General features: G+C 38.8%; 1 protein-coding gene across 1 annotated transcript; it reads right to left on the bottom strand.

Moving 5' to 3' along the window:
* Positions 1 to 25,930, bottom strand: LOC127645704 (artemin-like). The gene is made up of 5 exons (XM_052129375.1): positions 25,850 to 25,930; positions 22,211 to 22,337; positions 2,899 to 2,987; positions 2,578 to 2,764; positions 1 to 2,448 (listed from the first exon to the last, which is right to left on the bottom strand). The coding sequence occupies exons 1-5, from the start codon at positions 25,928 to 25,930 to the stop codon at positions 1,976 to 1,978; spliced, it is 957 nt and encodes a 318-aa protein (XP_051985335.1). The 3' UTR covers positions 1 to 1,975.
* Between the last annotated feature and the right edge of the window lie 1,115 nt (positions 25,931 to 27,045).

The following is a 27,045-nucleotide window of genomic DNA, read 5'->3' as shown; positions in this document are numbered from 1 at the left end:
GAAATACAAAAATAAAGAGTAACTTTGTCAATGACAACAACAATAATAGATAACTAAAACATGTAAAATACTGAAGCTAATCAATTTACTGTTATTGAGAAGTTTATATTTTTAAAAGTCTTTTTGGAGCAGCTTTCAAATGTTGAAACTGAATATAACATCAAGGCTATTAAGGTCAGCAAGTTTGGCAGACAGATGGCCTAATCAGAACTATATCCGTCTCCCCCTCATCCGTAGAGTTTTGGAAGAAAACTATTTTAATTTCCTTTTCATAAATTGAAGCTGAGACTTCCCTGTAGGTGTTCTGAGAGTTTTATAACTCCTGAAGGACTCAAAAAAGAAAAGAAAAGAAGAATCCAATGAAGCATTTGTCATTATCTGACAGGAGAAATATACAAGTCCTTCTCATCCCATCAAAATATTTGGAATACATATCTCAGTTTTTTACCCCAACTGTGATATTTTGCAGCTGACCCGTTCAAAGCCTTGTTGCTATTCATGCTGGTTCATTATGAAATGACAGGGATTGCAGAACAGAGGCCAAGTTACAAACACGAATAAATATAAACATCCAAAAGACACATCTGTAGACATAGCAATAAATAAATAAATAACTTACATGAAAAAATAAATATGATATCTGTTAGGTGTACAGTAAGTGTTAAGGGATGCATGGCATCCATCTGGTGACAATAAGATAAACAATGACAAATACATTGTGGTCATCATCTGTGTTGAAAAAAGAAAACACAAATGTGTCTGGATAAGCACTGTCAGTTGGACCCAATTAAATAATGCTATATTTATAAAATTATAATGGGGAAAGCCCTGTACAAATGAACAACTAGGGTGCAACCACTATCACTTGCACATTTTTTATTACTTAAGTAGTACATTAATAATTTTACAATGTCAAGCAAGATGAACCAGGGCTTGACTTTTCGTTTGGTCTTCTAACTTCTAAGAATATTTTTATTTAATTTAGACATATACAATGCTTACCTAATGTATTTAATGTTAATATTTTTTAACATCATATGTACTTTGTACATTAATATTTGATGCACCAGCATCAATTAATTCAAAGGAAAGATATTGCATTGTCCTATAACCGGCTCTAGACAGTCCCTACAGTAAAGCATCAAATACTAGTTTTTTATTATATATTTACCTATTTTCACTTATATATCTGTCATCAACATACTTAACAATTTGAATCATAAAAACCAACCTCATGGAATGGGATAAGTTTAAATAAACATTAAAATGTACCAGAAAAAGAGTTTATATCAGTCTGGTAAGATCCTGAGAAATGAAAGACATACGGCAAATACAATCAACCTTCAGTGCTTCCAGCTAAAAGGGTAATACTAACTGGCCTATGTGTTTTCTATGGGCTAAACTTTTAATAATACTGCACATATGCTTGTGCAATTACATTGTAATTACAACAATAATGTTCTGTTGATAATGAGTGATCCAAACTTTGCTAATCTGGCTGAAATATTACATGCCAGATGGAAGGCCATGAAAAAGGGCACTGACATCCAGGATCAACAAATGAGTCTAACAAATGAATCAGGGTTTCGTGCTGTATCGATGTCTGATGAAACTCCTGGTAAGCAAAATCTCGTTAAGTTATAACATGTAGTTTTCTGTTTATAGAGCACCTCAATTGGACAATCCAAAGTAGCTGTTCTTGCATCCTCAATGATGTTGCTCCAGAGTCTCTCCTCTTCTCTGACTCGGTCTAATCCCATCCAATTCTTTCTGCTGAGGTTTGGTTTGATAAAAGTTTGTATACATAGGCTGTATGAATCACTCACAGCCCCCAAAGACCTAATTCCCTCACAGCTTTTCAAACAGGGCCAACACTGCCTGACCTTGTTTCGTAGCCATGGCCCAGGAGGCTTCCTGCTTCCTCCTTTCTTTGACCGTTGCACCTTTTGTTTAGGTCATGCTCCCTCTTCCAGCCTCATCCTATGCACTCACAGTTGGCAGCTGAGAGGGACTTGATGGTTCTCCAGGTTGTGGTAGCATCCATGAAGGAAACTGGTTCATAACTCGTTGGACGGCAGCAAGGGTGTGCGCTAATCTTTCTGGCAGTGCGCTTGGGCAGGCTGCCATTTGTCAGCAGAGCACGCAGAGCCACGTCGTAGTTCCCACGTGACCTTTGGCAGGAACCGACACAGAACTTGAAGAGGATGATCTCGTCTGAGTCAAAGCCCATGCCCAGGTCTCGAACACGCATCTCCTGTTTTTCCACACGGCAATCCCGGCTGCTGTGCCGTTGCCTGTTGTTCTTGTCTTTCTTTTTCTTTTCTTCCTTCTCCTTTTTCTTCTTTTTCTTGCGAGCTCCTTTGGTCTGTATGTCAGTGGTGTCTGGTGAGCGGGGTGAACGTTCCCATCGTGCTGGCTGCTGGTCCTCCTCGACAAACACAGATGGTTCTACAGGAGGGACGGAAATGGATAAAGAGAAACGGAGAGAGTAAGATCTACCACCTTTCTTCTTTTCAGGGTTGAATAATTAATTGTTGATTCATTCATTGAGAAATCATTGCCAGACACCCTACTTACCAAACAGATCATGCCATGGAGAGTCACTGTCCTCTTTTATTTCATCCTCAATGTCTGGAAGAGTCTCTAAAGGCGGCTCCTCCACTCCAGCACTAAGTAGTCCCACTGCAGCTTCGGATTCTGCTTGGAAACCTGACCTGCCACCTGCCACGAGGGGCAGCAGAGATATCACAACCCATACAAACACCTGAGCAAACAAAACAGAGGTTGATGGGTAAATGAATGTAAGGGCAGTTTTTCACAGTAATTAGAGCATCTTCAGACAGCTAGTTACTTGAATCAACAGATGTCCAAGCAAAGAATTGGCCAATTTCTACACACCTGCCAGCTTTTCCTGTGACATGGTGCATCGGTGACTGATGGTATAGCAGACATTGCTCTGATCCGATTCCTTGGCCACCAACTCCCACCTGCATAAAAATAACAAGGGATGGCTCTATTATAAACCGACTTGCAGTCTTACAAGAACATACCAAGGAAGGTAATGTAAACTCGAGGGAGCAACATGCGGGTGACACGTACACATACATACAAACTTATAATCAAAGGTATCCCATTCATCATGGACATAATGCCTTTTGAAACCACTGTTATTGTTGTCAAAGGCAGAGACTGGAGCAATCTCTGAGAGCAGCCAGTGCTGACTTGCCAGCGGACAAAGCTACAGTGTTAAAAAAAAGCTGTTGTCCATAAAATAAACAGCCTTGAAGTAAATGCTGTCAAAAGCATTCTTGACGTGATTAGATTAGAATGTGTAGAAGAAGCTTTGTTGCTCTCAAGGGGTCTTACAAGCCACGGAGATACAGAGAGGGTGATAAGGGCTCTGAGCAATGCAGATGTTTATTGACTCACTGCAATTTGTGACTGTGTAACCTGTGCTGGGGGCTCTGATTTATATCAGGGTCAGGAACGGGGCACCGCGTCTCAGTTAACACCATTCAAACAGCAGGACTCAGTCAAACATGGCAACGCAAAAATGATTGATGAGGACAGGCCAATTATTTGCTAGGGGAGAAGCAATAGCAAGCAACACAGCAGATCGTGCCGTTTCTGTATTTAGACATTTTTTATTGTGTTCCAGTTGTGTGGAATTAACTGAGGATGGAATCCTTTCTCTTGCTCACCTCTGAGAGGTCTGTTTAAAAAGAAACTGAACTCGATGGCACAATCAATTTATCTAATTCACAAAAATTAACAAAAAAGGCAAAAATTGAAGCCTAAGCTACAAGAGACTGTGCATTACAGTGATTTTAGCATGGTTACGGGATGTTGTTAGACACAGGTTCATCTTAGCTATTTTTTCTAACAAACCTGAAATTAGTTTCTAAGGCCCTGTTTACATCTGGATTGTAATATACAATATATAATAATATATACAATTTTGTTTAGATTAGACAGGTATTTCCTTTCAAAAGTACACGTAACCGGCAAGTTTAAAATTCTTGTTTTAGTGCAGTGATTGATAGACAGGTGAGTAGGTGGTGCTTCACTGCTGTTTGAATGCATTTGACCGGATGAGCTTTTACACTACACTTTTACAGTGTTGTCTGTGAATGTGGTCGCAGTGAACAAATATCAGGGGCATCTGACTGGGGGTAACAGTGGATGCAATTGAAGAGATTGTAAGTCTGATCCTCAAAGCCTTGTTTTCATTCACCTCAAAAATCTAATATTTTGCTGCTGTGAATTAGATCTACACCAGGTGCAAACAGGGGCTAAGAAAAAGGAAGTTTGATTCATTGGAATAATACATATTTTAGCATGCCCTTGCTTCAATTTAGAACACTTCATGATTATCCAAAATTACCAGCCAGGTTGAACTGCGATGCACCTCACTGATCACTGCCTGCATCACCTCGGTCTATTGATGGACTACACTCTTGAAATGGAATACATTTCACAATTGCCAACAAAAGCCTTCATCAGCCAATTAAGGACAATTGCATCTATGTGAACTTCTGCAGTTAATCCAGGATGGACTTCAAAGACATTAGTCATTAATCTTACAGTTCATACAAAATCTATGTTTAAACACTGACCCTTAACACTTACTTAGTTTTATCATTTTAAACCATGACTTTAACTATACAGTACATAAGTAATATTGACATTATATTCATGATGTTATCCAGAGGGGAACTGGCCCCCACAGTGAGTCTGGTTTCTCCCAAGGTTATTTTTCTTATGGAGTTTTGTGTTCCTTGCCACAGTCGCCTTGCTCACTGGGGTTATTATTAATACAATTATTATTTAATTACTTATTTTTATACATGATTAACAATCGTATTTTTTTCTAATTATACAATGATGACTCATTGACATTACTGTTTTATCTTCTGTTAATGCCTGATCTTCTGTAAAGCTGCTTTGAAACGATGTGTGTTGGGAACAGCGCTATACAAATAAAATTGTATTGACTTGACAATCTAATCACAATAACAAAATATGCAATATAATGAGTATAAAAATATGGATATGTTGAAAATGAAGACAACATACACTCAACGAGCACTTTATTAGGAACACCTACGCCAACTTATTCATGTGATTATCTAATTAGCCAATTGTGTGGCAGCCGTGCAATGCATAAAATCATAAAGATACGGGTCAGGAGCTTCAGTTAATATTCACATCAACCATCAGAATAGGGAACAAATATGATCTCAGTGATTTCGACCATTGCAAGTTGTGCTAGTTTCAATATTTCTGTAACTGCTGATCTCCTGGGCTTTTCACGCACAACAATCTCGCGTTTACTCAGAATGGTGCAAAAAACTAAAAAAATTGTAAAGTTATAGCATCTCAGAATGCACAATACGTTGAACCTTGAAGTGGATGGGCTACAAAAGCAGAACATGTCAGGAACTTTATTAGGACCATAGTGTTCCTAATAAAGTGCTCAGTGAGTGTATTTAGACACAGCAAATCCCCACAAATAGTCAGGGATTCTTACTTCACCTCCAACTGCTGCAGTCGTACTTCAGAAGCCACAAGCACTGCTGAAAAAACTATCATCCCTCATTCTTCACAATATCCTATTGTTCCAAAAGCTGCTATAAGTGACGATTAATAAGCAAAATTATATAACAGTCGACCTCTAGTTCACACTTCAGTTCTAGAGAAATGGTCTTGGGTTAAGTTTTTTTTTATTTATTTTTTTATTTCAAATTACATTTGTTTTTAGTTGCCTTTTAGTTGGAGACTGACAACACACTTTTTCAGCTCTTTTCATTCTGGATCAACTCAGGGTCAATGATGTTTTGCTATGCTTTGCTCATGCAGTAGGAGGCGTCAGACTATGGATCCAACACCATTGGGCCACAACTCCTGATCTATTCTTAAGTTCACCGGACCCAAGCACTCTTGAACGATATGCTAAATAATTCTTTATGGCCAAAAAAAATTAAAAAAAAACATTATCTCATGTGTACATTAAATGTGTACATTAAAAATGTCTAATGCTGGATCTTAAGATCTTCAGTCATCATGGTTTATTGGCTGCTTAAGGCAAATTTTTAATTTATGTCTGCTAAATCCAGCCAAATAAATATGAGCCTGGTTTCATCAGCTTCAAGACATATTTATGGCAACTCTGAAGGATGGGTTCAGATGACAGAGACCACATATGACCAGAGATGAATGTGGACATTCTGTGAAGAGGGTTTACAGCATGGAGTCCTATTTAACTGTGTCTTCCACCCTACAACTCCTGCATGTGTTGTATTTAAAATTGAAATGTTTATCTGCAAAGATTTATTGCATTCTGATGATTTTCTAATTCTAAATGTATACATTTCTGAATTTCTTTAAATATGTGGCATTTAATCTAAACTTCATAATTGCTTTGATCATGAGTGACATAAAACCATACGCCCTGAGCTGCAAATGTGTGATTGTTTGTTTATAAGTTGTGCATGTGTATCCGTGTTATGAATGGGACTGTACACATCTGTGTTCCTGATCACAAGAATCATTCTTACAGTCTGGCAGGATGCCCTCTTTCACTCTTCAGCCCCTATCCAGCAAAATGTATAAACCTATTGCAGAAAAAACAGACTGACCGTACGAAACAAATCAATATCAGACTGAAAATACCAACTGAAAAACAAAACCAGCTCCACCACAAGAATGTGGAAAACTATTATAGGCTATGGAAGTGCAATCTGGCTAATAGGTTGGCCAGCATTTTGGCTCTGTGCAGCTAATTTTGTGCTGTCAGTTTCTAAATAAGCCCTTTGGCCTCTCGTTCCCTGACGACCCCCCACCTCACTGCTTCCTGTAAGCTGAGCTGGCATGCTGGGGGTTTAGGCCAGAGGTTATGATAAGAGCACTACCTGCCTCTCAAACACACAGCAGGCTTTAAGAACGTTACCAGCTATCAAAATGGTTTATAATACAATATTTCACACTTACTAAGTGAATTATTAATTAGGGATGCTTGTAATGCAACAATCACTACTACTATTGCTCATATTTGGGGTTATGTGTTTGTTCTAAATGTATTAAAAAATAACCTGTACCACACCATTTGTGCTGCATACATGAATAATACCTAAAATCATGCAGCTTAGGGAGAGCAACAGCGCCTGCACACTTTTTTAAGCGGTCTTGCTTCTGAAAGTATTTTTCCATAGAGATTTCATAAAATCCTTCATAAAGACTTCTAAGCCATGAACCAAACCAGCCAGCTCTGAGATGAATCACAACTTTACAAACTTTGAACAGAGAGCAGGGAAGTATTTGAAAATCAGACAAAAAGTCAAAAGCAGAAGCCTGGTTACTTTACGTCTTTAATGAGTAAATGAAATACAATCCCATAAAGCACTGCGAATGAAATAATCAAATTAAAAACAATGGAGATATTGACTACGTTGATTATAAGTATAAATAATATGTTTTAAATGTACTGCAAAATATTCAGATATATATTAATATATATAGTTTGAGTGTAGGGAGACCGACTCGACAGCAGCATTCCCATGTGTCATGGGAGTGGGCAGTCACAGCAGAGCTCTTTTGCTTTGTATGCCACGATTCTATGATTTGTGGATCATTCTCTGCTTTTAAACACATATTTAAAAAATTAGGTTGAAATAACAGACTGATGGCTTTCAACAGTACATTGACCAATAAAGAACATCGGAGCTCACAGTAGGTTGATCATTGAAGATGTATAAGCTTTTGTTTAAAAATCAATTTGTAAATGGAGAAAATGAATGGGTTTTTACTTCCAGAACCAGTATTGTGCTCTGTTGAGGAGAGGTGCCATTACTGTTCTAAGTGATCAGATTCACACCTGGCCAACATTAAAATGGCAAAAATAAATAAATCCAAAAGATTTTGAAGAAGGCACCAGTGTATCATTATGACTTGTTCACCTGTTTTGAACTGTGCCTGGATTCTGGAATCAATCATCTAGTAGCCACAGAACACCTTAGCAAAGGCATAGCAAGCCCAGACCACCCTAGCACTGCGGCAGTGAGTTTTGCAGGAAGCAAGCACCTAGCAGCCATCAAAAACACCCTAGCAACCACAAAGCAACTCATTAACAACCCTCTCAGAGTCAGCGTCTGAGCAAGAGCATGGCCATGCTCTTAGGTTCATTGAGAGGTGTGATAGTGATCAGCTGGAATTGAACCAAGACTAAGTAGATTTTAGATTTGAGAAAAAAGGCTCCGTTGAATTATCCCATGAGTATCCATAGTGAGGAGGTGGAGATTGTAGACCAGTACAAATATTTAAGTACCATTTTTGATGATTCACTGAAATTTTAGCAGAAAACTGAAGCCATTATTAAGAAAGAACATCAACGACAATATTTCTTAAGGAAATGTAATTAGTTTGGTGTAAAGAAATGTATCTTACATTCATTTTATAGTTCCTATATGAAGAGTATTTTTTTTTATTGTGTGCTGGTTCACATCACTAATGACAAAAACAAAAAACAGAAACTACATCCAATCAATAGTTCCAAAATCACGGGTTTAGGTCTACGTAGTCAATCTTCTCTTTATGAATTACTGATGAGGAAAAAGGCTCAGGATTATTATACAGTATATAGCTCCCATGTACTCCATCATCAGATTTAGTTGCTTCCTCTTAAGCATATGCTACAGGTACCAAGATGCTCTACAAACCAGTATAGAGCATTTTTTGTTCCGGGGGCTATCCGTTTATTAAATAAGGTAAATCAGTAGGCCTGTACCGAGCCAAATTTAAATTGAATTTTGTAATAGCCATGTGGAATTGAGAACTGTTTTATTTGGGAAAGGTCACGTATTTACAATTTGTTTTTTAATCCATTTTACCCATTACATGGATCCTTAATATAGAAAGTATTGCAATTTTTTCATAATACGTACAAATTGTCAATTAATCACATCACTAAATGATATAGCTGTTATTATTTGGCTTGTCTGTTGGTTTTGTTTTGTGCCCAAACTGAATTGCCCCTGCAGGGATAATAAAGTTGTATGAAATGAACAACTTAGCAACCACCCAGAACCACCCAGATCATCCTAGCATTGTGGCAGTGAGTTCTGCATGAGCAAGCACCATACAAATTTTCTTCAGATAAATGTAAAAAAAACTTTCTTGGAAATGTTATTCATCCCAAATCAGTGAACAGATCAGTCTTAAGACTGGCTTTGCATACACTCTGGAAACAATCTATGGGGGGAAAAAAATCAGTGAATGTAATTAGCAGCCTTTATATCTAAATAAAATGGCCTCAAACAGAGAATCTGATTTGCTTAAAGGCTTACTTAAATTTATGTAAATGCAACTGAAACATGAGAACCCTCTTCATTTGATTTCATATTTGGGTAGGGAAACCCACATGTTCCAACTTTGTCTGGTCACAGGGTCGAGCAAGTCCTGTGAGGAAGCACACACGGGGAAGTCACAGTGATATCCCATTAACCAAACGAGCAGAGGAGTGTGGAGAGAAAAGTAAAAAGGCCACAACACAAACCACATGCAAATCTTAATATCTCAAACTTTTCTCTTGTTCACCTCCAGTGGGGCAGCTGGTTGTGTTTAAGTGCCCTGAGCAGTGTCTGTGTTGGCCAGTCGCTCTGCGTGTCCTGCAACATGGCTGTTAACATGCAAGCTGAGGGTGCCTGAGGGACAGGACCATGCGGCGGCATTCTTGAGGAACTGCAGAGCAAGAGGCAGAGCGGTGCTGACGACCTCAGTGCTTGGACTCATTGATTAAAGGCATGCTTCAAAAGCAGAGCAACCTGCCCTAAGGCACATACATGCCACCATTAAAGAATAGGAGAGTATCACATTGGCGTCATTGTGAATAACATGGATGCAACCTACTCAGTCATTACATGGAATGCTAATGAGGGACCGGCTGTTATTGTGCACTGTCAAGGGTGTGTACATACTGATTTTCTTGTCATGTTTGGAAATCTGCCACAAAAAATACAAAAATAGATGGTGTGTTTATTCTAATGGTGAGTTTCATGGTGAGCCATCCCTGCTAAAAAGGTATTTGACTGTACAGTACTGTGGCAACATTTTTATAAATTATACTACATGGTTCCTTTCACATATCTTGCAGGATAACCTTGAACGTGGCTTGATTCATGCGTCCTTCACAAAGACAAATCTGCCTGATTCCAGCCTTGCTGAAGCACTCCCAGATCATCACCAATCCTTCACCTGGTCATCTAATGGTTAGATGGAGAGCTGGAGAGGCCTTCAAGCCACAGTATCTCACACCCACTGTGAAATTTGGTGAAGCATCGGTGATGATCTGGGGTGCTTCAGCAAGGCTGGAATCAGGCAGATTCGTCTTTGTGAAGGATACATGAATCAAGCCACGTACAAGGATATCCTGGAAGAAAACTTGCTTCCTTCTGCTCTTGTGAAGCTAAAAGCAAGTTACATTTTCTCCCAAACAGATGTGGTTAAGGTTAATGCTCTATTGAGTTTTAAATCAACAAAACCTACATCCCAACCATAAACCATAAACTTAAACTCAGACCCCCCGCCCCGCCCCATTATAAAATAAATAAAATGAAGAAAAAAACAATTAAATGCAACTCGTTACATGAAGTTTAGCTCCATAAACATCCTCTGCCATTGAATAATACATTTCATAGTCTATAATTAATTTAAAAGCACAACATTTCGCTCCCCCCATACATTTTTATATTTTATTGTGCATGGTTGAATGAAAAGTTTTAAAATGCTGGAATAGGAGTTATTGTAAGCAGCTTATCAATGTGTTGAAGTTATAGTCAATCAATAAAAAAATAGGTGCTGCTTTTTATTTAATCTGTTTAGAGCTGCTGTCTGCTTTAGCAATAATGATTTACAGACTATTAAAGAAGTTAAACAGTCAATTAATTAAAGGAATATTCCAGGTTTAACACAAGCTAAGCTCAATCGACAACATTTGTGGCATATTATTGATTACCACAGCAATAAGTGGTATCCCTCTTTTCTTTAAAAATAAAAATAAAGGGGGCCTGGGTAGCTCAGCATGTAAACACGCTGACTACCAAACCTGGAGTCACAAGTTCAAATCCAAGGCATGCTGAGTGACTCCAGTCAGGCTTCCTAAGCAACCAATTGGCCTGGTTGCTAGGGTGGGTAGAGTCACATTGGGGTAATCTCCTAGTGGTCCCTATAATGTGGTTCTCGCTCTCAGTGGGGCACAAGGTGAGTTGTGCGTGGATGCCGCGGAGAATAACATGAGCCTCCACATGCGCTACATCTCCGCAATAACGTGCTCAACAAGCCACATGATAAAATGTGCTGATTGACGTTCTCAGATGCAGAGGCAACTGAGATTTGTACTCCGCCACCCTGATTTAGTCATGTCACTACACCACCACAAGGACTAAGAGCGCATTGGGCATTCCAAATTGGGGAGAAAAGGGGAGAAAGGTTACAGTGAGGTACTTGCAATGCTAGTGAATGGGGCCAATTTTTGAAGGGTTTAAACTCAGAAATGTGAAGCTTATAATTTTATAAAAGTGCTTGCATTAATTTCTCTGTTAAAAGTGTGTTGTTTGAGCAGTAAAGTTGTCTAAACGGTCATTTACCAGGATTAAATGGTTCTGGTGTTACATCGTCATGGCAATAATGTTGTACAATTGGATTTTACACTAAAATCACGTAACACTCATATTGTTTAAGTCTTGTGAATATACTTATGAAACAGTGAGTATTTTAAATTTTAAGGATTGGCCCCATTCACTTCCGCTGTAAGTGCCTCACTGTAACCCAGATTTCTGCTTTTTTTAAGATAAAGGATGGATGAGTCAAAATACATTTTTGTGGCAATCAACATTATACCACAAATGCTGTTAATTAAGCTTAAATTTCACTTAACCTGGAATATCCCTTTAAGATTATGGACCTCCGAGATGGGGCTTAAAGTTCAAGCTGGCAACATTGCGTGGACTTAAAAATAATGTAAAAATAAAAGTCTACAGGTGTGTGTAGATTCCACCTAAAGACTTAGTAGCCTAATATGAATACCATTTTTGCTACTTTTATTTAGCAACAGGCTATGTTGTTCTGTAAATATTGAGATGTGGGTGACTTGGCTCAGTGAAGCTCTTGATTGTAACAATGACACCTTCCGCTCTTGAAACGCGAACATCGAATTGACTGCACAAACGCTTGTACCAAAATGGAAAGTAGTAGCTGCGTGCGATTTTACCACTTGTTGGGTCCCGTGTTAAACTGCATTTTAGTTTATAGTATGATGGGCTACATTATGTTTTCTTTCCACATTTTGATGTACATTGGCAGTCCTGCCAGCCACATCGTAATCGATGTTATGCATTATTCTCCCTAGTAGCCATTCAAGCGTATTGGCTGACTGATAAGTGTGCTGTGTGCTTAACACAGTGAAACAAATTCAGGCTACAACATCAGGGGGTGCATGCAGACAGAAATGCGTTTATTATTTTCTGGTTTTCGTTATTTTATTTTTGCTTACATTCTTTTTCAAATGTGTCACAAATGCCATGTATGCCATGATTTTGAAAATACCAACTGAAAAAGGTTCAAGTCCGATTCAAGTTCAAATAAAAAAAATTATCAGCGTCTGTGATGAGACCGGACTCGAACTTGAGTACCCCAACTCTTTTAGATAGCATTTTGTGAGAAAAAGTGCAAAAAGAACATCTTTAAGAACTGATAACCAAACGTTGCACTCATGATTTTTTGAATGGGAATAAAAGTTGTTTTAGTGCCTCTAGTGTTCATTTCACTAGGAAATTGCCATGATAAATACAACAAGCAATGTACAAATTATTTAGCAAAAAATTTAGGTATAGGAATGTGATTCTATGAGATCAGGTAGTAAAAAGACCAGTTTGCTTTTTAAGCTTGTTACGAAATCTGGTAGGGACACCAGAACACCAGCATCCAAAACATAAGCTTATATTTTCAACAGGTTTGATATAGGGGTGTGCGATATTGACAAAAGATTATATCTCGATATTTTCTGGGATTTTGCCGATAACGATAAACAGACAATATTTTGCATCTTTAAAAAAAAAAAAATTAGTTGAAGGCTTATATTGTACTAGTTCCCTCTTACAATATATTAATAGCATAACATGATAATATTGATTGTTGATATTATTAATCAAAACAATATATTGAAGGAAAAGAGATCTTTATTATTTTAAACTGAATCATTCAAGTAAGAACTATACAAAACACTGCTCAGCTGAAAGGTTAACTGTGCAGCATAAAAGCAAGAAGCAAAAGTTGTTTAAAACCATCTCTCTCAACCGCTTGAATTTGCACCATGTCTTTTGCGATGTAATTGGTGACAGCGTTTGTTATATCTTGCCATCTGTTGCTTTTTTTGTCGTGAGGAACTTTTTTGTTAAACGATTCGGCCAAAGTTTGTTGAGTGTGTGTTTTTGCTTTTACCCTGTCAGCTGCAGGCATGTTGTGTTCAGTTGACTCGCAAAGCTTTTCATGTTCCTGGTATTCAGTGCGGTGGGTAGTTCGAAGATTGTGAAACAGGTTGGTCGTCGAGCTGCTTTTGACTGTAACCGATTTTTGGCACAGTTTGCAGATTGCCGTCTTTTGAATAGCATCTAACCTTTCAAAACCAAACCACCTCCATGCTATTGGCGACGAACAACGTCTAGCAATTTAATAAGCGTGGGTTGCAAGGTTGTTGATGTTTGATGATCTTCTCCTCTTGCCGTTCCTTCGCTAATTTTTAACGTCTGTCATACACACCGCAATCTAATGTGCAACATCACGATCTGAATGCGCATGTGCAGTAGTATATACTACTTTGCTGCAGCACGTAGTGAATTCGTGGACACTAAATACGGCTCAATAAGTTTTTTGAAACTGAGTGACATACTCGATAATGTGATTTCGCATATCTTTAAAACAACAATTGCAATATTATCGTAGACGATATCTATCGCACACCCCTAGTTTGATAATGCTTGGAGGTTCAGCCTTAACCTATCTGTACTGGAGTAGACATGCCACATCAAGCATAACTCTCAAGAGAGACCCCTGTATCATTTCAGCGCCCATTCTTCCCAGGTTGTTCCCCCCCTTCCATCTCAGACAGAACCATTAGAGGTGTTTGATGTGCCAGGTCTACCTGTAATTAATGATGAGGTGCAGTGGTGTAGGATAGGCCACACTAAATCAGCCAGCCAATAAAAGACACCTGGCGAAAGTGGAGATGCAAAGTACACTCCATAAGCCTGGCCTGCTTGATCATTGCCAGACATCCTTTTATCTGGGGGTGTGAACTTCAGCCATAAGGTGCATGTAATATATCTATCAGTGTTTCTTCTAGCTTTCTAAACTTCTTCACCCTCAACCTCCAAACCACAATTGACACATGCAAAGAGCAAAGCCTGTCTTCTCAAGAACTGTGCATGCCCTTCAGGTTTTTAGGTATTTCTGCACTGGTATATATTGTAACCTACTGAAACGTACACAATGTGCATTTAAGCTATTTGCAGACATTCAAACACTGGTTTTATTATAGTTTAATGTGCTTATGCTCCAGAACTTGGGATCAATAGCAGTATGTCTGAGTGTGTGACATCCAAGCATATAATTCAATAATCCTTCTCTGGCAAAAGGCACGTTCTCATTACTGTCAGAGTCCAGCCACTGAAGAGGTGAAGAGAGAGTGTATGCTGCCAAGAAAACCAGTATTAACAGTTTGAAATTGACTCTTTTGCTACAGTGTCCAAGAAGAAAAAGTGCTGATTATTGGATTGTGAACACATGTTGTGGTTTTCAGACCACCATTCGTGTCATTGAGTGGATATGATAGCAAAAACAACTTCTCATTAATTGCAAAGATCCATCCAATTCAGGTTTCTGCTGGCTTCAATCTCTCTCTAAGAATAATAATAAAAAAGTTAATTAGACCCTTATGTTCATAGACATAATTCATAGTAATAGACTGTTGCATGTCCTTAAAGTACAAACCTGAGCAGCAAATACAGAAGATGCATGTAATACATTAAATTACTGAGGCCCAATTTGGGTACCTCCATACGGATTGCCCCAATATATTCAAAGAGTAGGTCAGAAAATACTGATACTGTTTGTTGGTTCTCACGTAATCAGGTCCATCTGAAATAAGAGGATTTGTCAACACTAATGACGCAGTCATATCAAAATCACTGATGTGCCCACGTCCCGGATCAATCAATTTTGACTTCTTACGGGAGTAAACGCCTGAGTTTACGGTACATCAGGAATGAAATCAGCTGTGTTCAGGTTAGAGGCCGTGAGCCATGACCAAAGGGGCACGTTGGTTAGCAGGCTTTATTTTTGCTACGCAAATGCAGTGGCCACTGTTTGCATTCCACACCACATGGCTGCCTCACGAGCCTGTTGGACAGACCACGAGAACACTTCCCTTCCCTTTATACCCTCAACCGAGTCACAGGCCTGTTTGGACCACACAAACAGCTTGCGCATGACAATTGTGCAAACATGCAAATGCACACACACCCATTACACTATATGAAGCTGCGATTAAGCCTATTTCAATTATTTTGTATCTTTATTGTACCACTTCAAATAACAAAAACTTCTTTGAAAACCTGGTGGGGATGGACTACATTTATGCCTCACTGATAAAATCATTCAGCCTCTTACTATCAACAATCTCATGTAGTTTGGTGGGACTCCATATAATGTGATTGAACTTCTCTCAAATAATTTAATCTTTCTTTGAAGCTTCTATTTAATTATTTGAATATTTTGCTAAATAAATAAGAGGAATTTTTGTGATGGTGAAGTAAATGTGTACATACCCACTGTCACGATTCCCTTGTTGTCTGCCCTGTGTTTCACTTGTCTTTGTCTAAAACTACACTTCCCACAATTCCCGGATCTCATCACTGCCAGCACTGTTTCTCCATTCCGCTGTCGGTCGTTGATGTTTGTGGATGCTTGTTTTGCCTGTTTTCCCAGTGAATGTCTTCCGTGTTTTTTTTGTTTTTTTTCCCATTGTGGATATTTCCTTTGTTCCTGTTTGTCGTGTTGTCATTCTTGTTTAAATAAAAAAACACTGCATTTAGATCCTCGCCCCTCGTCTGCCTTCACCTGCTCAGCATTACACCCACTTTGGGGTAATGATCTATGATAGTATCTGTTGGCCTCATTAATAATAAATCATTATTTTCCTAATTTATGATTTGTGATGATTGAACATTTCCTCATAGATGACTAGCAATGTATAATGTCAGTTTTTCTCACTCATTATGTCCGTCCTCCACATTGATGATCAGAAATAATATGTCTTTCTCAATGAAGATCAGGGTCTGTTTTTGTCATTATAATCAGTTTTATAATCAGCAGTCTTACACATTCACTCCATTCCCTTTACAAATTACCAAAAAATGTTATTCATGTTTCTCTTGATCTATAGAAAAACATTAATTCCCCAGGACTGCCAACTGCCAGATTTTTGTGAAAACACAAAGGACCAGTCTAAGAAAGGGTCAGCATTAGGAAACTCTGAAAAGGCTTAGAGTAGACAGCTTACAGTGGCACTAATACATCCATTTGAGCTGTAGGATTATTATTAGGCTATATACTTTATAGTGTATAGTCTTACAGATTAATGTAAGCTAAACTCTTTGTTGAGTAATTCAGAATCTGTAGTTAATGTCCTTTCCTCTCTGAATTCCATCCTGGACAAACAGCTTTACCTTCACTCCTCTTCGTTAAAATGTCTTGCCTTTTGCTTTGTTACCAAATACAGAAAGATTAAATACATTTTAAAACGGAATGACAGAGAAAGAACACTTGGATGAACATGTCCTTAAATGGGAATAAATTAGGCAAGAGGGTAATGGTGAAGATAGTATTTCACTCCTTATGCATAGCCTGAATAGTCACAGCGACCTCTAAAGAGAGAGAAAGACGGAGATGCACTAAGCTACCAAATATTCTATAAAAGGAAGCCAGAGGAGTTACACTTGATTTTCCACTGAAAACAGAGTAGCTTAATCACTAATATTGCTTTAACATAAAAAACAGGTAGTCTTCAGCTACCCCATGCACTCTGCACTGAGGAAGACCAGGACACTCTAAAGTAGTCTAGTATTAAAGTTCACCAGGCCAAAGGATCAAGTTAAAGTCCACTTTCACCAGACTGATCGCACTGTGCATTTGGCAGCAGTTGTTCAAAAGTTGTGCTGCTGAAAACAGTCTGAGCTTACTAAAATTTAAATAACTGCTCCCCAGTGGCTGAAAACGGAAGTTCTGTTGAACGTATGGACATGTGTGCGCTCCAGTTTCTGGGTGTGCACTCCAGTTTCTTAGTAAAAATTTCCACAGAGGCCCCATTTACAACTTGCATTAACATGCAGTTAATATCTGGATAATATCTGGATATTCTTTAGCTGGATTGCATTTACACTTTGTAGTCAAATGCGTCTCAGATAGTCCCACAGGCAATCCCACAGGCAAGACTTAGTTTCCTTATTCGTTCAACCTACGACACGCTTCCCTGCCCTCGGAACCTTCACCAGTGGTTTGGAAATGAAGAATCCTGCGTACTCTGCAATGCTCCCAACGCAAGTCTCCAGCACATCTTGGCAGGCTGTAAGATCGCTCTCTCACAAGGACGCTACAGATGGCGCCACGATCAGGTCCTGAGAAAGCTAGCCGAAGTACTTGAGGAGTGTCGACAGGGTAGTAAACAACCACCATCAGTAGAGGACCCCACCATCTTCATGTAGGAAGGAGGGGTAAGGAGAAGCACCAGATCAAGAGAAACAGCAAGGCCCTTCTCCCCCAACCAGGAGTGGGACATGAGGGTGGACCTGGATAGGCAGCTCCGGTTCCCCATGGAGATAACCACCACATCTCTCCGGCCAGACATAGTGGTGTGGTCAACCAAGGCGAGATCGACGCACCTCATCGAGCTCACTGTACCACTGGAGGAGGAGATCGAGGCCGCCTTTGAACGGAAGAAGGCCAAGTACTCAGAGCTCGCTGCCGAATGCCGGGAGGCTGGCTGGAAGACGACCATCCACCCAGTGGAGGTCGGATGCCGAGGTTTCCTTGGGGTATCAACCATACGCCTCTTGAGGGAAGCAGGAGTGACCGGAGGGAGGCTAAGGAGGGCAACAAAGGATCTGGCAGAGGAGGCAGAGAAAGGTAGCTTTTGGCTTTGGCTGAGGAGGAAAGATAGGAGTTGGGGGAAGAACATCTAACCCCAGATTACAGCAGCAGGGAGAACAGCTATCAGCTGCAGGGGGTGACAGGGAGACGTCCCTGTCACTGCTCCGCCACCAGGAGACGTTCCAGAATTAAAGGAGCGAAACGTCGGTGAATGGTGGTTTCTGGCTGATGACCCTGCAGCTGACCCATGGGCACTGGAGGAGGTGCGACAGGCAGCAATGCCCAGCAGGTGATTACATCTTCCTGTGCAATTATCAAAGTTAGCTTGGCAATATGTAAAACGCTACATACAAATTACACCAGAGGCTGTGCTTACTGAAAATTCTCAGTTTTTTAGTGAATTTGAAAAACATTAATGGATAATTCAAATGTTTTCCATTGCTTTGACTGTCAGGGTTTTTCCTTCATTGAAAATGTTTTGCCGAGAGCCAAAGCTACATTTCGGGTTGCCATAGCAAATTTAATGATGTTCGTTGCTCACGTTTGGTGCTTTGTAGGTGCTTAATATGCTTCTCATCTGAAACGCATGAGTGAAGTCTGGAGCAGAATAGTGATTAGTAAACAGGAGAGAGATGTGAGCAAGTAGGGAGATGAGGAGAGAGACAAGACATTCCAAGTGTATTCCAATGGTATAATTCATGGGATTTTGTTAATTGTTCGGGTGACAAGATTGCAAGATGGCAGCTGTCTGATGTGCTCTTCACATTATGATTGCAAATAAACAGAAAAAGATAAAAACAGCAGCACAGCGCTTTAACATAGGATAACTGTAGTGTAACCTCATCACATTATTAATTACTTATGCAGTTGTAGCCGAATAACAAAAACACATTCATATTTACATTTTCTTTGAATGTGTTAGGAATCTGTTCCTGGATTCAATTATCCAAACATGATCCGATCACAATATGTCTTGGGTGTTTTTACACCCATCATTGAATGTGGTCAAGTGCTATGCAATAGCGATCTGATCACAGAAAAAAAAAAAAACATTTTAATGCAAGGCATAAACGGGGCCAGAGTGGCGGCAAAAGCAAGTTGTATTTTTAGTTTGAAATGATAATAGTCAACTGGGATGCGTATTGTACTAACTCGACCCCCTTACCCAAACCCAAAACCTAACCATCGGTGGACAATTTTTTTTTTATTTTAGAGCGAAAATGAAACCACTGAAACACACTCACTATTGTTTATTTGTGACTATTTAATGGTTTCCATGGGACCAGAACCTGTGTCTCAGTAGCGCTAAAGGGGAAAGTATTCATTCTTGTACTGATGCAAAAATGTCTGATGGGGGATGTTGCTTGTCAGTTGTTCAGGAGTTGATTTCAGTGTACATGAACTTTCGGAAGCAACATGTCGATTTCTTGTGTGTTCATGTTGCTTTCACATCTACCCAGTATCCTAATGAATCCTCAGGTAATTATTTCAATCGGGGCAGCACTCAGACAGAGGCCAGCCAATCCTCACAGGCCTTTATACTGTAGCTCACATCTCATTTGTTCAAATTAAGCTTACGGAGGGGTGGGGGGGGAGCAAGCCATTAGTGTGTCTGGATGAACTAACGACATTCAAAGCGTTTCCATGTCGCCCAGTTCAGCCACAGACAGGCTTCAAGTAATGACCTGGCCTGCTCTTTCAAAGGCACCGACGCCACCATGATTAATGTATCTGACCTGGCAATTTCGGGAGAATACAGCTTATTGTATTAAAGACTGCTTTCAGCCACAAACATGGGTGTACAATAAGTCCATTTAACATTCTTTGCTATCAAAAGTTTGGTAAGAGATGTTCAGATAAAGAGAAAAAGGTAATGTCCTTCATCAGTGTCATGAACCTCGCAAAGTAGGAATGCTCTTGAGCGTACATGGATTTCATCTGGCAAAACAACTAACACCAACAATTAAGTGAAAGCCAAGTACAAGCAACCATGGGTCAGTCTTGGTACAAAAAAAAAAAAAAATGCATGCATTTGTACATTTTGATTTACTGAATGAAAAAATTTCTAAAAAGAGTTCTTGGGTCAAAATTTAAACAATCACAAGATCTGTTTTTTTCATTGCCACATTCAAGGGCAATTAACAGGCTCTGTCTAAAGGACATAATTAAAAACACAATTTATGGGTATAGATTATAAAATGCATTATAAAATCTATTATTTTGTAAGGAGTAAAATGTGTGGAAGGCGTTCCAGAATGTTGGGTAAAGCCGGATCAAGGAAAATCAAGGAGGGCAATGCCTACCCTAGAGCCCCCTTAGACCCGGCTATGAGTCAACATACAAAAACAGTTTTTTATATTTTGCAACAGCAATAATCACATCGATGACAGTCCAGTGCAGTGTAGTACAGCAGACCTGTTGGCACCATTATGCATTTTCAAGAAAGTGACACAGAGGTCCAATTCAGATGGAGTACAGATAATTGCACTGACCCTTAGAGAGAATGGAGTTCAGGGGAGTTCAGGGCAGTTCAGGGCAGCTAAGGGCAAGGGAAGTGGACCCTGTGATGGAGTTGCAGGACACTGTGAGATATCTCCACATACCTACGAACACACTTTCTAAACCCATCTGGTTCACTGTACATGTCAATTAAATATCTTTGCTTCTGATTGGTTTGATCATGTGCTGGAGGCTAGTAGCACTGTCACGTGTGTGAATTTTTCATTTAAGCCCTGTCCTTCACCTTGAATGAGCACATGAAAACAGAAGGCTGAAAGAGCCACATCTACATTCACACAGAGGGTTTAAAAGATCATAGTATGACATAAAGAAGTAAAGCCCAGGGAGGTGAGAGCTAGGCCAGCCAGCACAAGACTGACCTGTTCGCATAAAAAGAATTTGAAAGAAAAAGAAAATCCTGTCCCTCAAGTCACCCATAGTATTGTCTGTAAGAACAGATGAAAGTATGCTTCTCTTTTGACTGCCAGTGTTATTGTGAAGCAAACTGGAAAAAACAACATCATGTAAGCATGTAAAAACACACACACATGGACGTGTAATGGTGGTAGGTGTCGATAGCTGTGGTAGTCCAACAAGACACTAGGGCTTATAAGAAAGCAAAGCATCCAGAATGCCAACCCTAAAAATGGAAATCAAGACAAATAGAAATAAAATCAAGCCCTCAGTGGAATCTGAAATTTGCAATAATTTAAATAAACTGAGTTCACGAGGTCATACCTCAGCTTACATGTGGAACAAGCGTTTTACTGTACTTCAGGATTTTCTGACATGTTAATTGTAAAATAATACAAATAAAATAAAAATCTGTTAAACTATGTGTGTGTAAGTCTATGTGCTAAAATCATCAGCAACATCAACATGGAAATGTTGAAGTTTGTTAAGAGTTTTTAAGACAAATTATTTTCTCATTCATATATAATTCTCATCCATGTTTAGAAAAAAGGAAAATATTAATACAATTTGAGTCCCTGTGCTCAGGCAATGGTGCTTGCTTTACTTTAAACACAGTTAATGCTCAAAACAGCTTTAGAGTGAAGACAAATTTCACTTAAACCAGAACGATATCATGCAAGTTATACTTACACATTATATAGAGTATAATGGGTTTGCAAGAACATCCAATTTCGACTTCTCCATTTACAATAACTGACCCCACTTTCTTATCAATTTCCACACTAAATAACGAATGGATAAACTAAACTGTGTTTATTTGAGACAATACCTCCAGCAGGCTCTGCATTTCACTATGCTAATCTTTGTTGTGAGAACAGAATGACAGGTAGGTTACATTGTCTCCACCAATCACACCAGATGGCACAAGCCTTGTAAAAGTTTCAATTACACACCAACCGTCTAATATTTATTGCCTGAGGGGGTACATATTGTAGAGGTCTGAATTAGAACCAAACACCGTTAAACCATTCTAGAACGCTATAATTTCAAACTCAGCTGACAATATCTAAATATGTTTATGACATGAAGTTTCGCGCCTTACCGTACGTTCCCAGGTCGACTGGTTGAGTGCGAGCGCGCCAAATCCTCACCGCCTCGCGCTTCACGAAGGTAGCTGAGAGTGTATTGGCGGGTAAAATCCACACGCGCTTCTTTAAAGCAGCATAATTCTCGAGCAATTGACTTTCTCACGCGTATGTCCTCTTCTGAAAGTGAGAGAACAAACTCTTCAAAGACGAGAAAGACGGAGAGGCGCCTCCCTCTGTGGCCAAGCCTTTCTCTTCTTCATTTTGTGCACCTCGTTACATTATCCTGAGAGGAATGGAAATCAAAGTCATTGATCATAACCGGCTTAGCACCTGAGGTAGTTATAATAATGGTAATTATGAAAATAATAATGGCAACAACAGCGATAACAATAATAAATATTACTCATATCATTAGAATGTGTGTTTTAAACACACATATAGGCTATATTTAAAACGTATGGGTTTCGTTAAGCAATACAGTTTAAATATCGATTCACATCCCTATTAAATACTGTAATACCATAGAAAAAATCTAAATACTGGATTGAACACTAACTTACCATTTGCCAGCCACTGAATTCAATTCCGACTTTATTGACTTACCGTAAAGAGCGAAGGTGGAAAAATTAAACGCCCGTTTACCATTAACTAATTATTATAATGACAATAAAAAGTAGTGGTTCCGTCGGAAAATATAGACTCAGTGGGATTTATTAAAATCACAATTGCTTTATATCTGGTGCTGTATTCATATGCTTCTGTAGAGTGAAACTCAGAGTGAATGTGAGATGTAAGCGGTCTCCTCTTCTCCTGGACAGATTCACCCTGCATTACATCGGCACTTCGACACTTTCTTGCTCTGCGTCTGTGATCAGTGTGGCACAATGTATCCGAAAAGCTTTATTTTTTTAAACCCATGTTTTTTTTTTAACCCCAAATATGCCATTTATTAACGAGACATAGAACATCCCATAATCGATGGAAAGTCATTAAAACATTTCTCGCCAAATATGAGATTAGATAAATAATCAAAACTCACAATAACAACGCGAACACAATTCCATGACACACAAATGTTTGCAAAATACATTGAATCATGAACCAAAACAGCATATGCAACTACTGAATAGGTAGGCTAGCCAGGTTCCGACGTTCTCAGATAAAAGTAAAACATTTTTGTTTAAAAAAAGTTTAAATTGAAATGTTCTAGTAGTAGTAGTAGTAGTAGTAGTATTTGGAACATTTAAAATAATTTAAATACAATTTAAAATAAATAGCTACATTTTAAGGTGCACACTTTTTTCCCATTAAAAAAGTTTTACTCCTAAAGAAATTAAATGTAATTTTGAGACATATGTATAAAATAATGTCCACTCACATGAAAAAGAACTCGTCATATCAGTAGCCTTATAAAAGCTTTTATTTTAATAATAAATATAAAATTATACAAAAAAATGTTAAGTTTTATTTTACATGGGGCAGGGGTGCCCTCATGGGGGCTGCCATTTTAGAATCACATGACCAACTACTATGCTTAATCTCATTAGCCGCACAATTATTGGACACTTTCATTCTTGGATTAAATTATTCATAACTGATTGTGAATAGTGAATTTCTACAATGGCATCTTTAACTGAAAGCTATTGATTTTGAATGTTGCTGCATCCACACCACCAGGTGTCACAGTAAGTCCAAGATGACACAAACAAAAAGTTACTGAGTGCAATTTTAAGGCTCAGGGATTGTGCCTGATGGACTTCTGATGGTGAAGTAATTTCAGAGATCTTCTAAACTGAGATAACAACCTCCATGCTTTTGTAGGAGAGAGCGTAAAGGTCAGTTAGCATGTTACGGCAGTAAGTAACCATTTGCGGATACCATACAAATGAATGGAGATCCGTAAACTGACACCTACCTGTCGCAAAATTGTCAGTGTTTTGTCATAAAAGCAGATTATTCAGCACACGGAAGCATCCCCTCCATATACATCCATTCAAAAACAGTCTCTTGTCTCTTCACCAGTGTACCGCCCATACAGTAGAATGTCTATGGGACCGCCAAGGACTCTGGTAATTTCCCTAAGAAAATTTTGCATGGGATTCAAGTCTGGTTTACTTCGACATGCAAATTTGCAGTGTTGACCAATAAGAAGTTGCTTGGTTTGGCATTGACCTCTGTGTGGGCAGTGCTTCACACATAGCTATGCTGAATATTCACAATGGGTGAGGAAATCATGTTTGTGACATGTTTCTTTACTTCACTCTCCCAGGATCTAAAGCAGAAAAGAGCATAAAAAGGGACTTCTTTTTAGTTTGTGCGGGTTCACACACACTCTTCTTCTCTTGCTGAAATTCGCAGTGCAAGGGCAAATGCAACCAAGCCTTAATACCTACAGTATGTTTCATGTGCTTATTAACTATTTAAACAAAATTTCATAGTCAAATTCAAGCATTCACAAGTTTAAATAAAATGCATTTCTAAAAGTAGACACTGCTGCTGTTTACAGTTAATATTTCTGCATAGATGGCTTTCCCAGTGACTTCCAATTTTTCACAGAGTATTCTTCTGAGATGAAGAATGCCCTGGCCCTTGTTCTACGGATCTCTTTAGCCTGCCCTCTCCTCCTCAAACTTCCATTTACTCTTCAGTGGAGTTCCCAACTACAGACATGCGCTAACTTTGGCACGCCTTCCACGACAAACACCGGGCTTGAAGCACAAAGACTGAGCAAACAGGGCCTTGCTCATTTTGGGCTTTCACAAAACACAAAGTGAAATTCTGGGAGGCTCCCCGAGACCTATTTATAGATCAAACCAACAAAACATGCATGTGTGTGAGGGATGGAGGATTGTGAATCAAGCTTTACCAATGGTACTACAGAGGATCCATAAACAAAGTGTAAAGTTCAAGATCAAAAAGTTTGATTGGGAAATGTTTCATTCTGAACAGCCTTTCTCCTTAGTTAACCCTGCTTAAGCCACAATGGATTGCAATTTGATTTAAACAGATAAAAATCACATATAGCCGTCATGATTTTCAAGCTCCTTTTCAGGAGCACCCCAGCATGTCCCACACAGGGTATCACCAGGTGCACTCTAGGTATTTTCCAAGCTAGAATGTTTGCATTTTGCTAATGTCCTGAGGCACAGCTCAGCTGTAGTTTAATATTTGGATTTTAAAGATTTCTTACTGACAATCTTATATACTTTAATAGCTGATTACAGGGGTGATCAGCTGTTAAATAGCTTGAGTACACCAAATGTCAAGATATCTTGATAAAAGGAAACATGCACATCAAGTGAGCCCTCAAATTTGCAACTCGGAAAGAAAAAGTAAAAAATACCTCAGTAAAATAATATGGATAAATTGCTTATTGATTTTCATAAGAAGATCCATAACCACACACATTCTCTGACATAATATGTGGCTGTCGACTTAAGTGATGAATGTATACTTGCACTATTGTGCAGGGTTGAAGAACACGTCCAGTGTGTAATCTTGGCTAAGCCTGTGAGCACATGAACAACTGATACAGACACCCAGTAAACGAACCATCAAGGGAGATTAATACATGACAAATACAACAGACACTTGTCATGCATCTCCTCCCAACAGTGTCAATGCTATGCAAGTAACCCTCTCAGTTTGTTTACCTCACAGTTTTTAGCACTTGGATCACAGCAGTCAAAACACCACACTGGAAGGTTCACCAGCCAAACTTCCTCTTGAAGCATATCTGCAAGCCACTTCAAGCATAGCAAAAATCCCAATAATCCAATCTACAGTACATTTCATCAACTAATTTTATATTAATTATCAAAGGAACACTTTGGGTTCAAACCAAGTTAAGCTTTATTGACAGCATCTGAGGCATGCAAATGATTACCAAAGACAACATTTTTGAATTGTACCTCTGTTTGTTAAAACAAACAAAAATCATGTTTACAGAAACGCACTTTGGAAGTCACAATGGAAATCTATACAGCAATACATTCCGGTGGCTTTAAAAGTAAAAATGTGCAACTCTTATATTTGTTAAAATACTTATATAACTTCTTCCTTCTTGTTTGAGCAGCAAAGTTGTCTAAATCACCCTTTTTAGTGGTCGGACTACTATTTTGTGGATTAACTTAAAGATATGCGTTACTTGTGTAATTTTCTCCATGAAAAATGGAGTACCTGTAAAATGTTACAGGAACTGTATGCCACTTCCTTATCTTAACTTGTATTGAAACCCAGAAAATACCTTTAAAAAAGACTGAAATCTACAACAAGGACTGGTCACACTTAATATTAGGTGGCCTTAACTACTATGTACTAAAATCAAATACATACAAGACTGTATTTACAGTGTAACTATGTTTTTTCTGCAAAATTCCCACATTTGCTGCTACAGAGGTTGAGGTATGGATAGGTTTAGGAATAAGAGTAGGGTTAGTGTTAGGATTAGGGGTTAGAGTTTTAAGGTAAGGGTTGGGTTAGGGGTAAAGTTAACAGTGTAACTACAAATGTAATTAAATGCAAGTACTTTAAATGTAATTACAATGCAACAAAATGTCTGTACATAATAAGTGCATTGTATTAAAGGGCTAAGTACATAGTGGTTAAGGCCACCTAATATAAAGTGGGACCCAAGGACTGAAACATTTAAATCTGTAAACCGTGCAAAACGTAACTGAAAATGGGAACAAAGTCCCATTCAATTGTTCCTGAGTGAAAACGTTATTTTAAATGTTGGGAACTGGTTAATAACTAATTCATTCTGTTTAGATCATTTTTTAATGAAACCAAAGTCTAAAGGGTTTATCACAGTAAATTCTCAAAATTACATAACTTCCTGTTGTCCAAA

The sequence above is a fragment of the Xyrauchen texanus genome, chromosome 6, assembly GCF_025860055.1.
Source record: "Xyrauchen texanus isolate HMW12.3.18 chromosome 6, RBS_HiC_50CHRs, whole genome shotgun sequence".
Classification (NCBI taxonomy): Eukaryota; Metazoa; Chordata; class Actinopteri; order Cypriniformes; family Catostomidae; genus Xyrauchen; species Xyrauchen texanus.
This window is presented reverse-complemented; position numbering and strand designations above follow the sequence as displayed.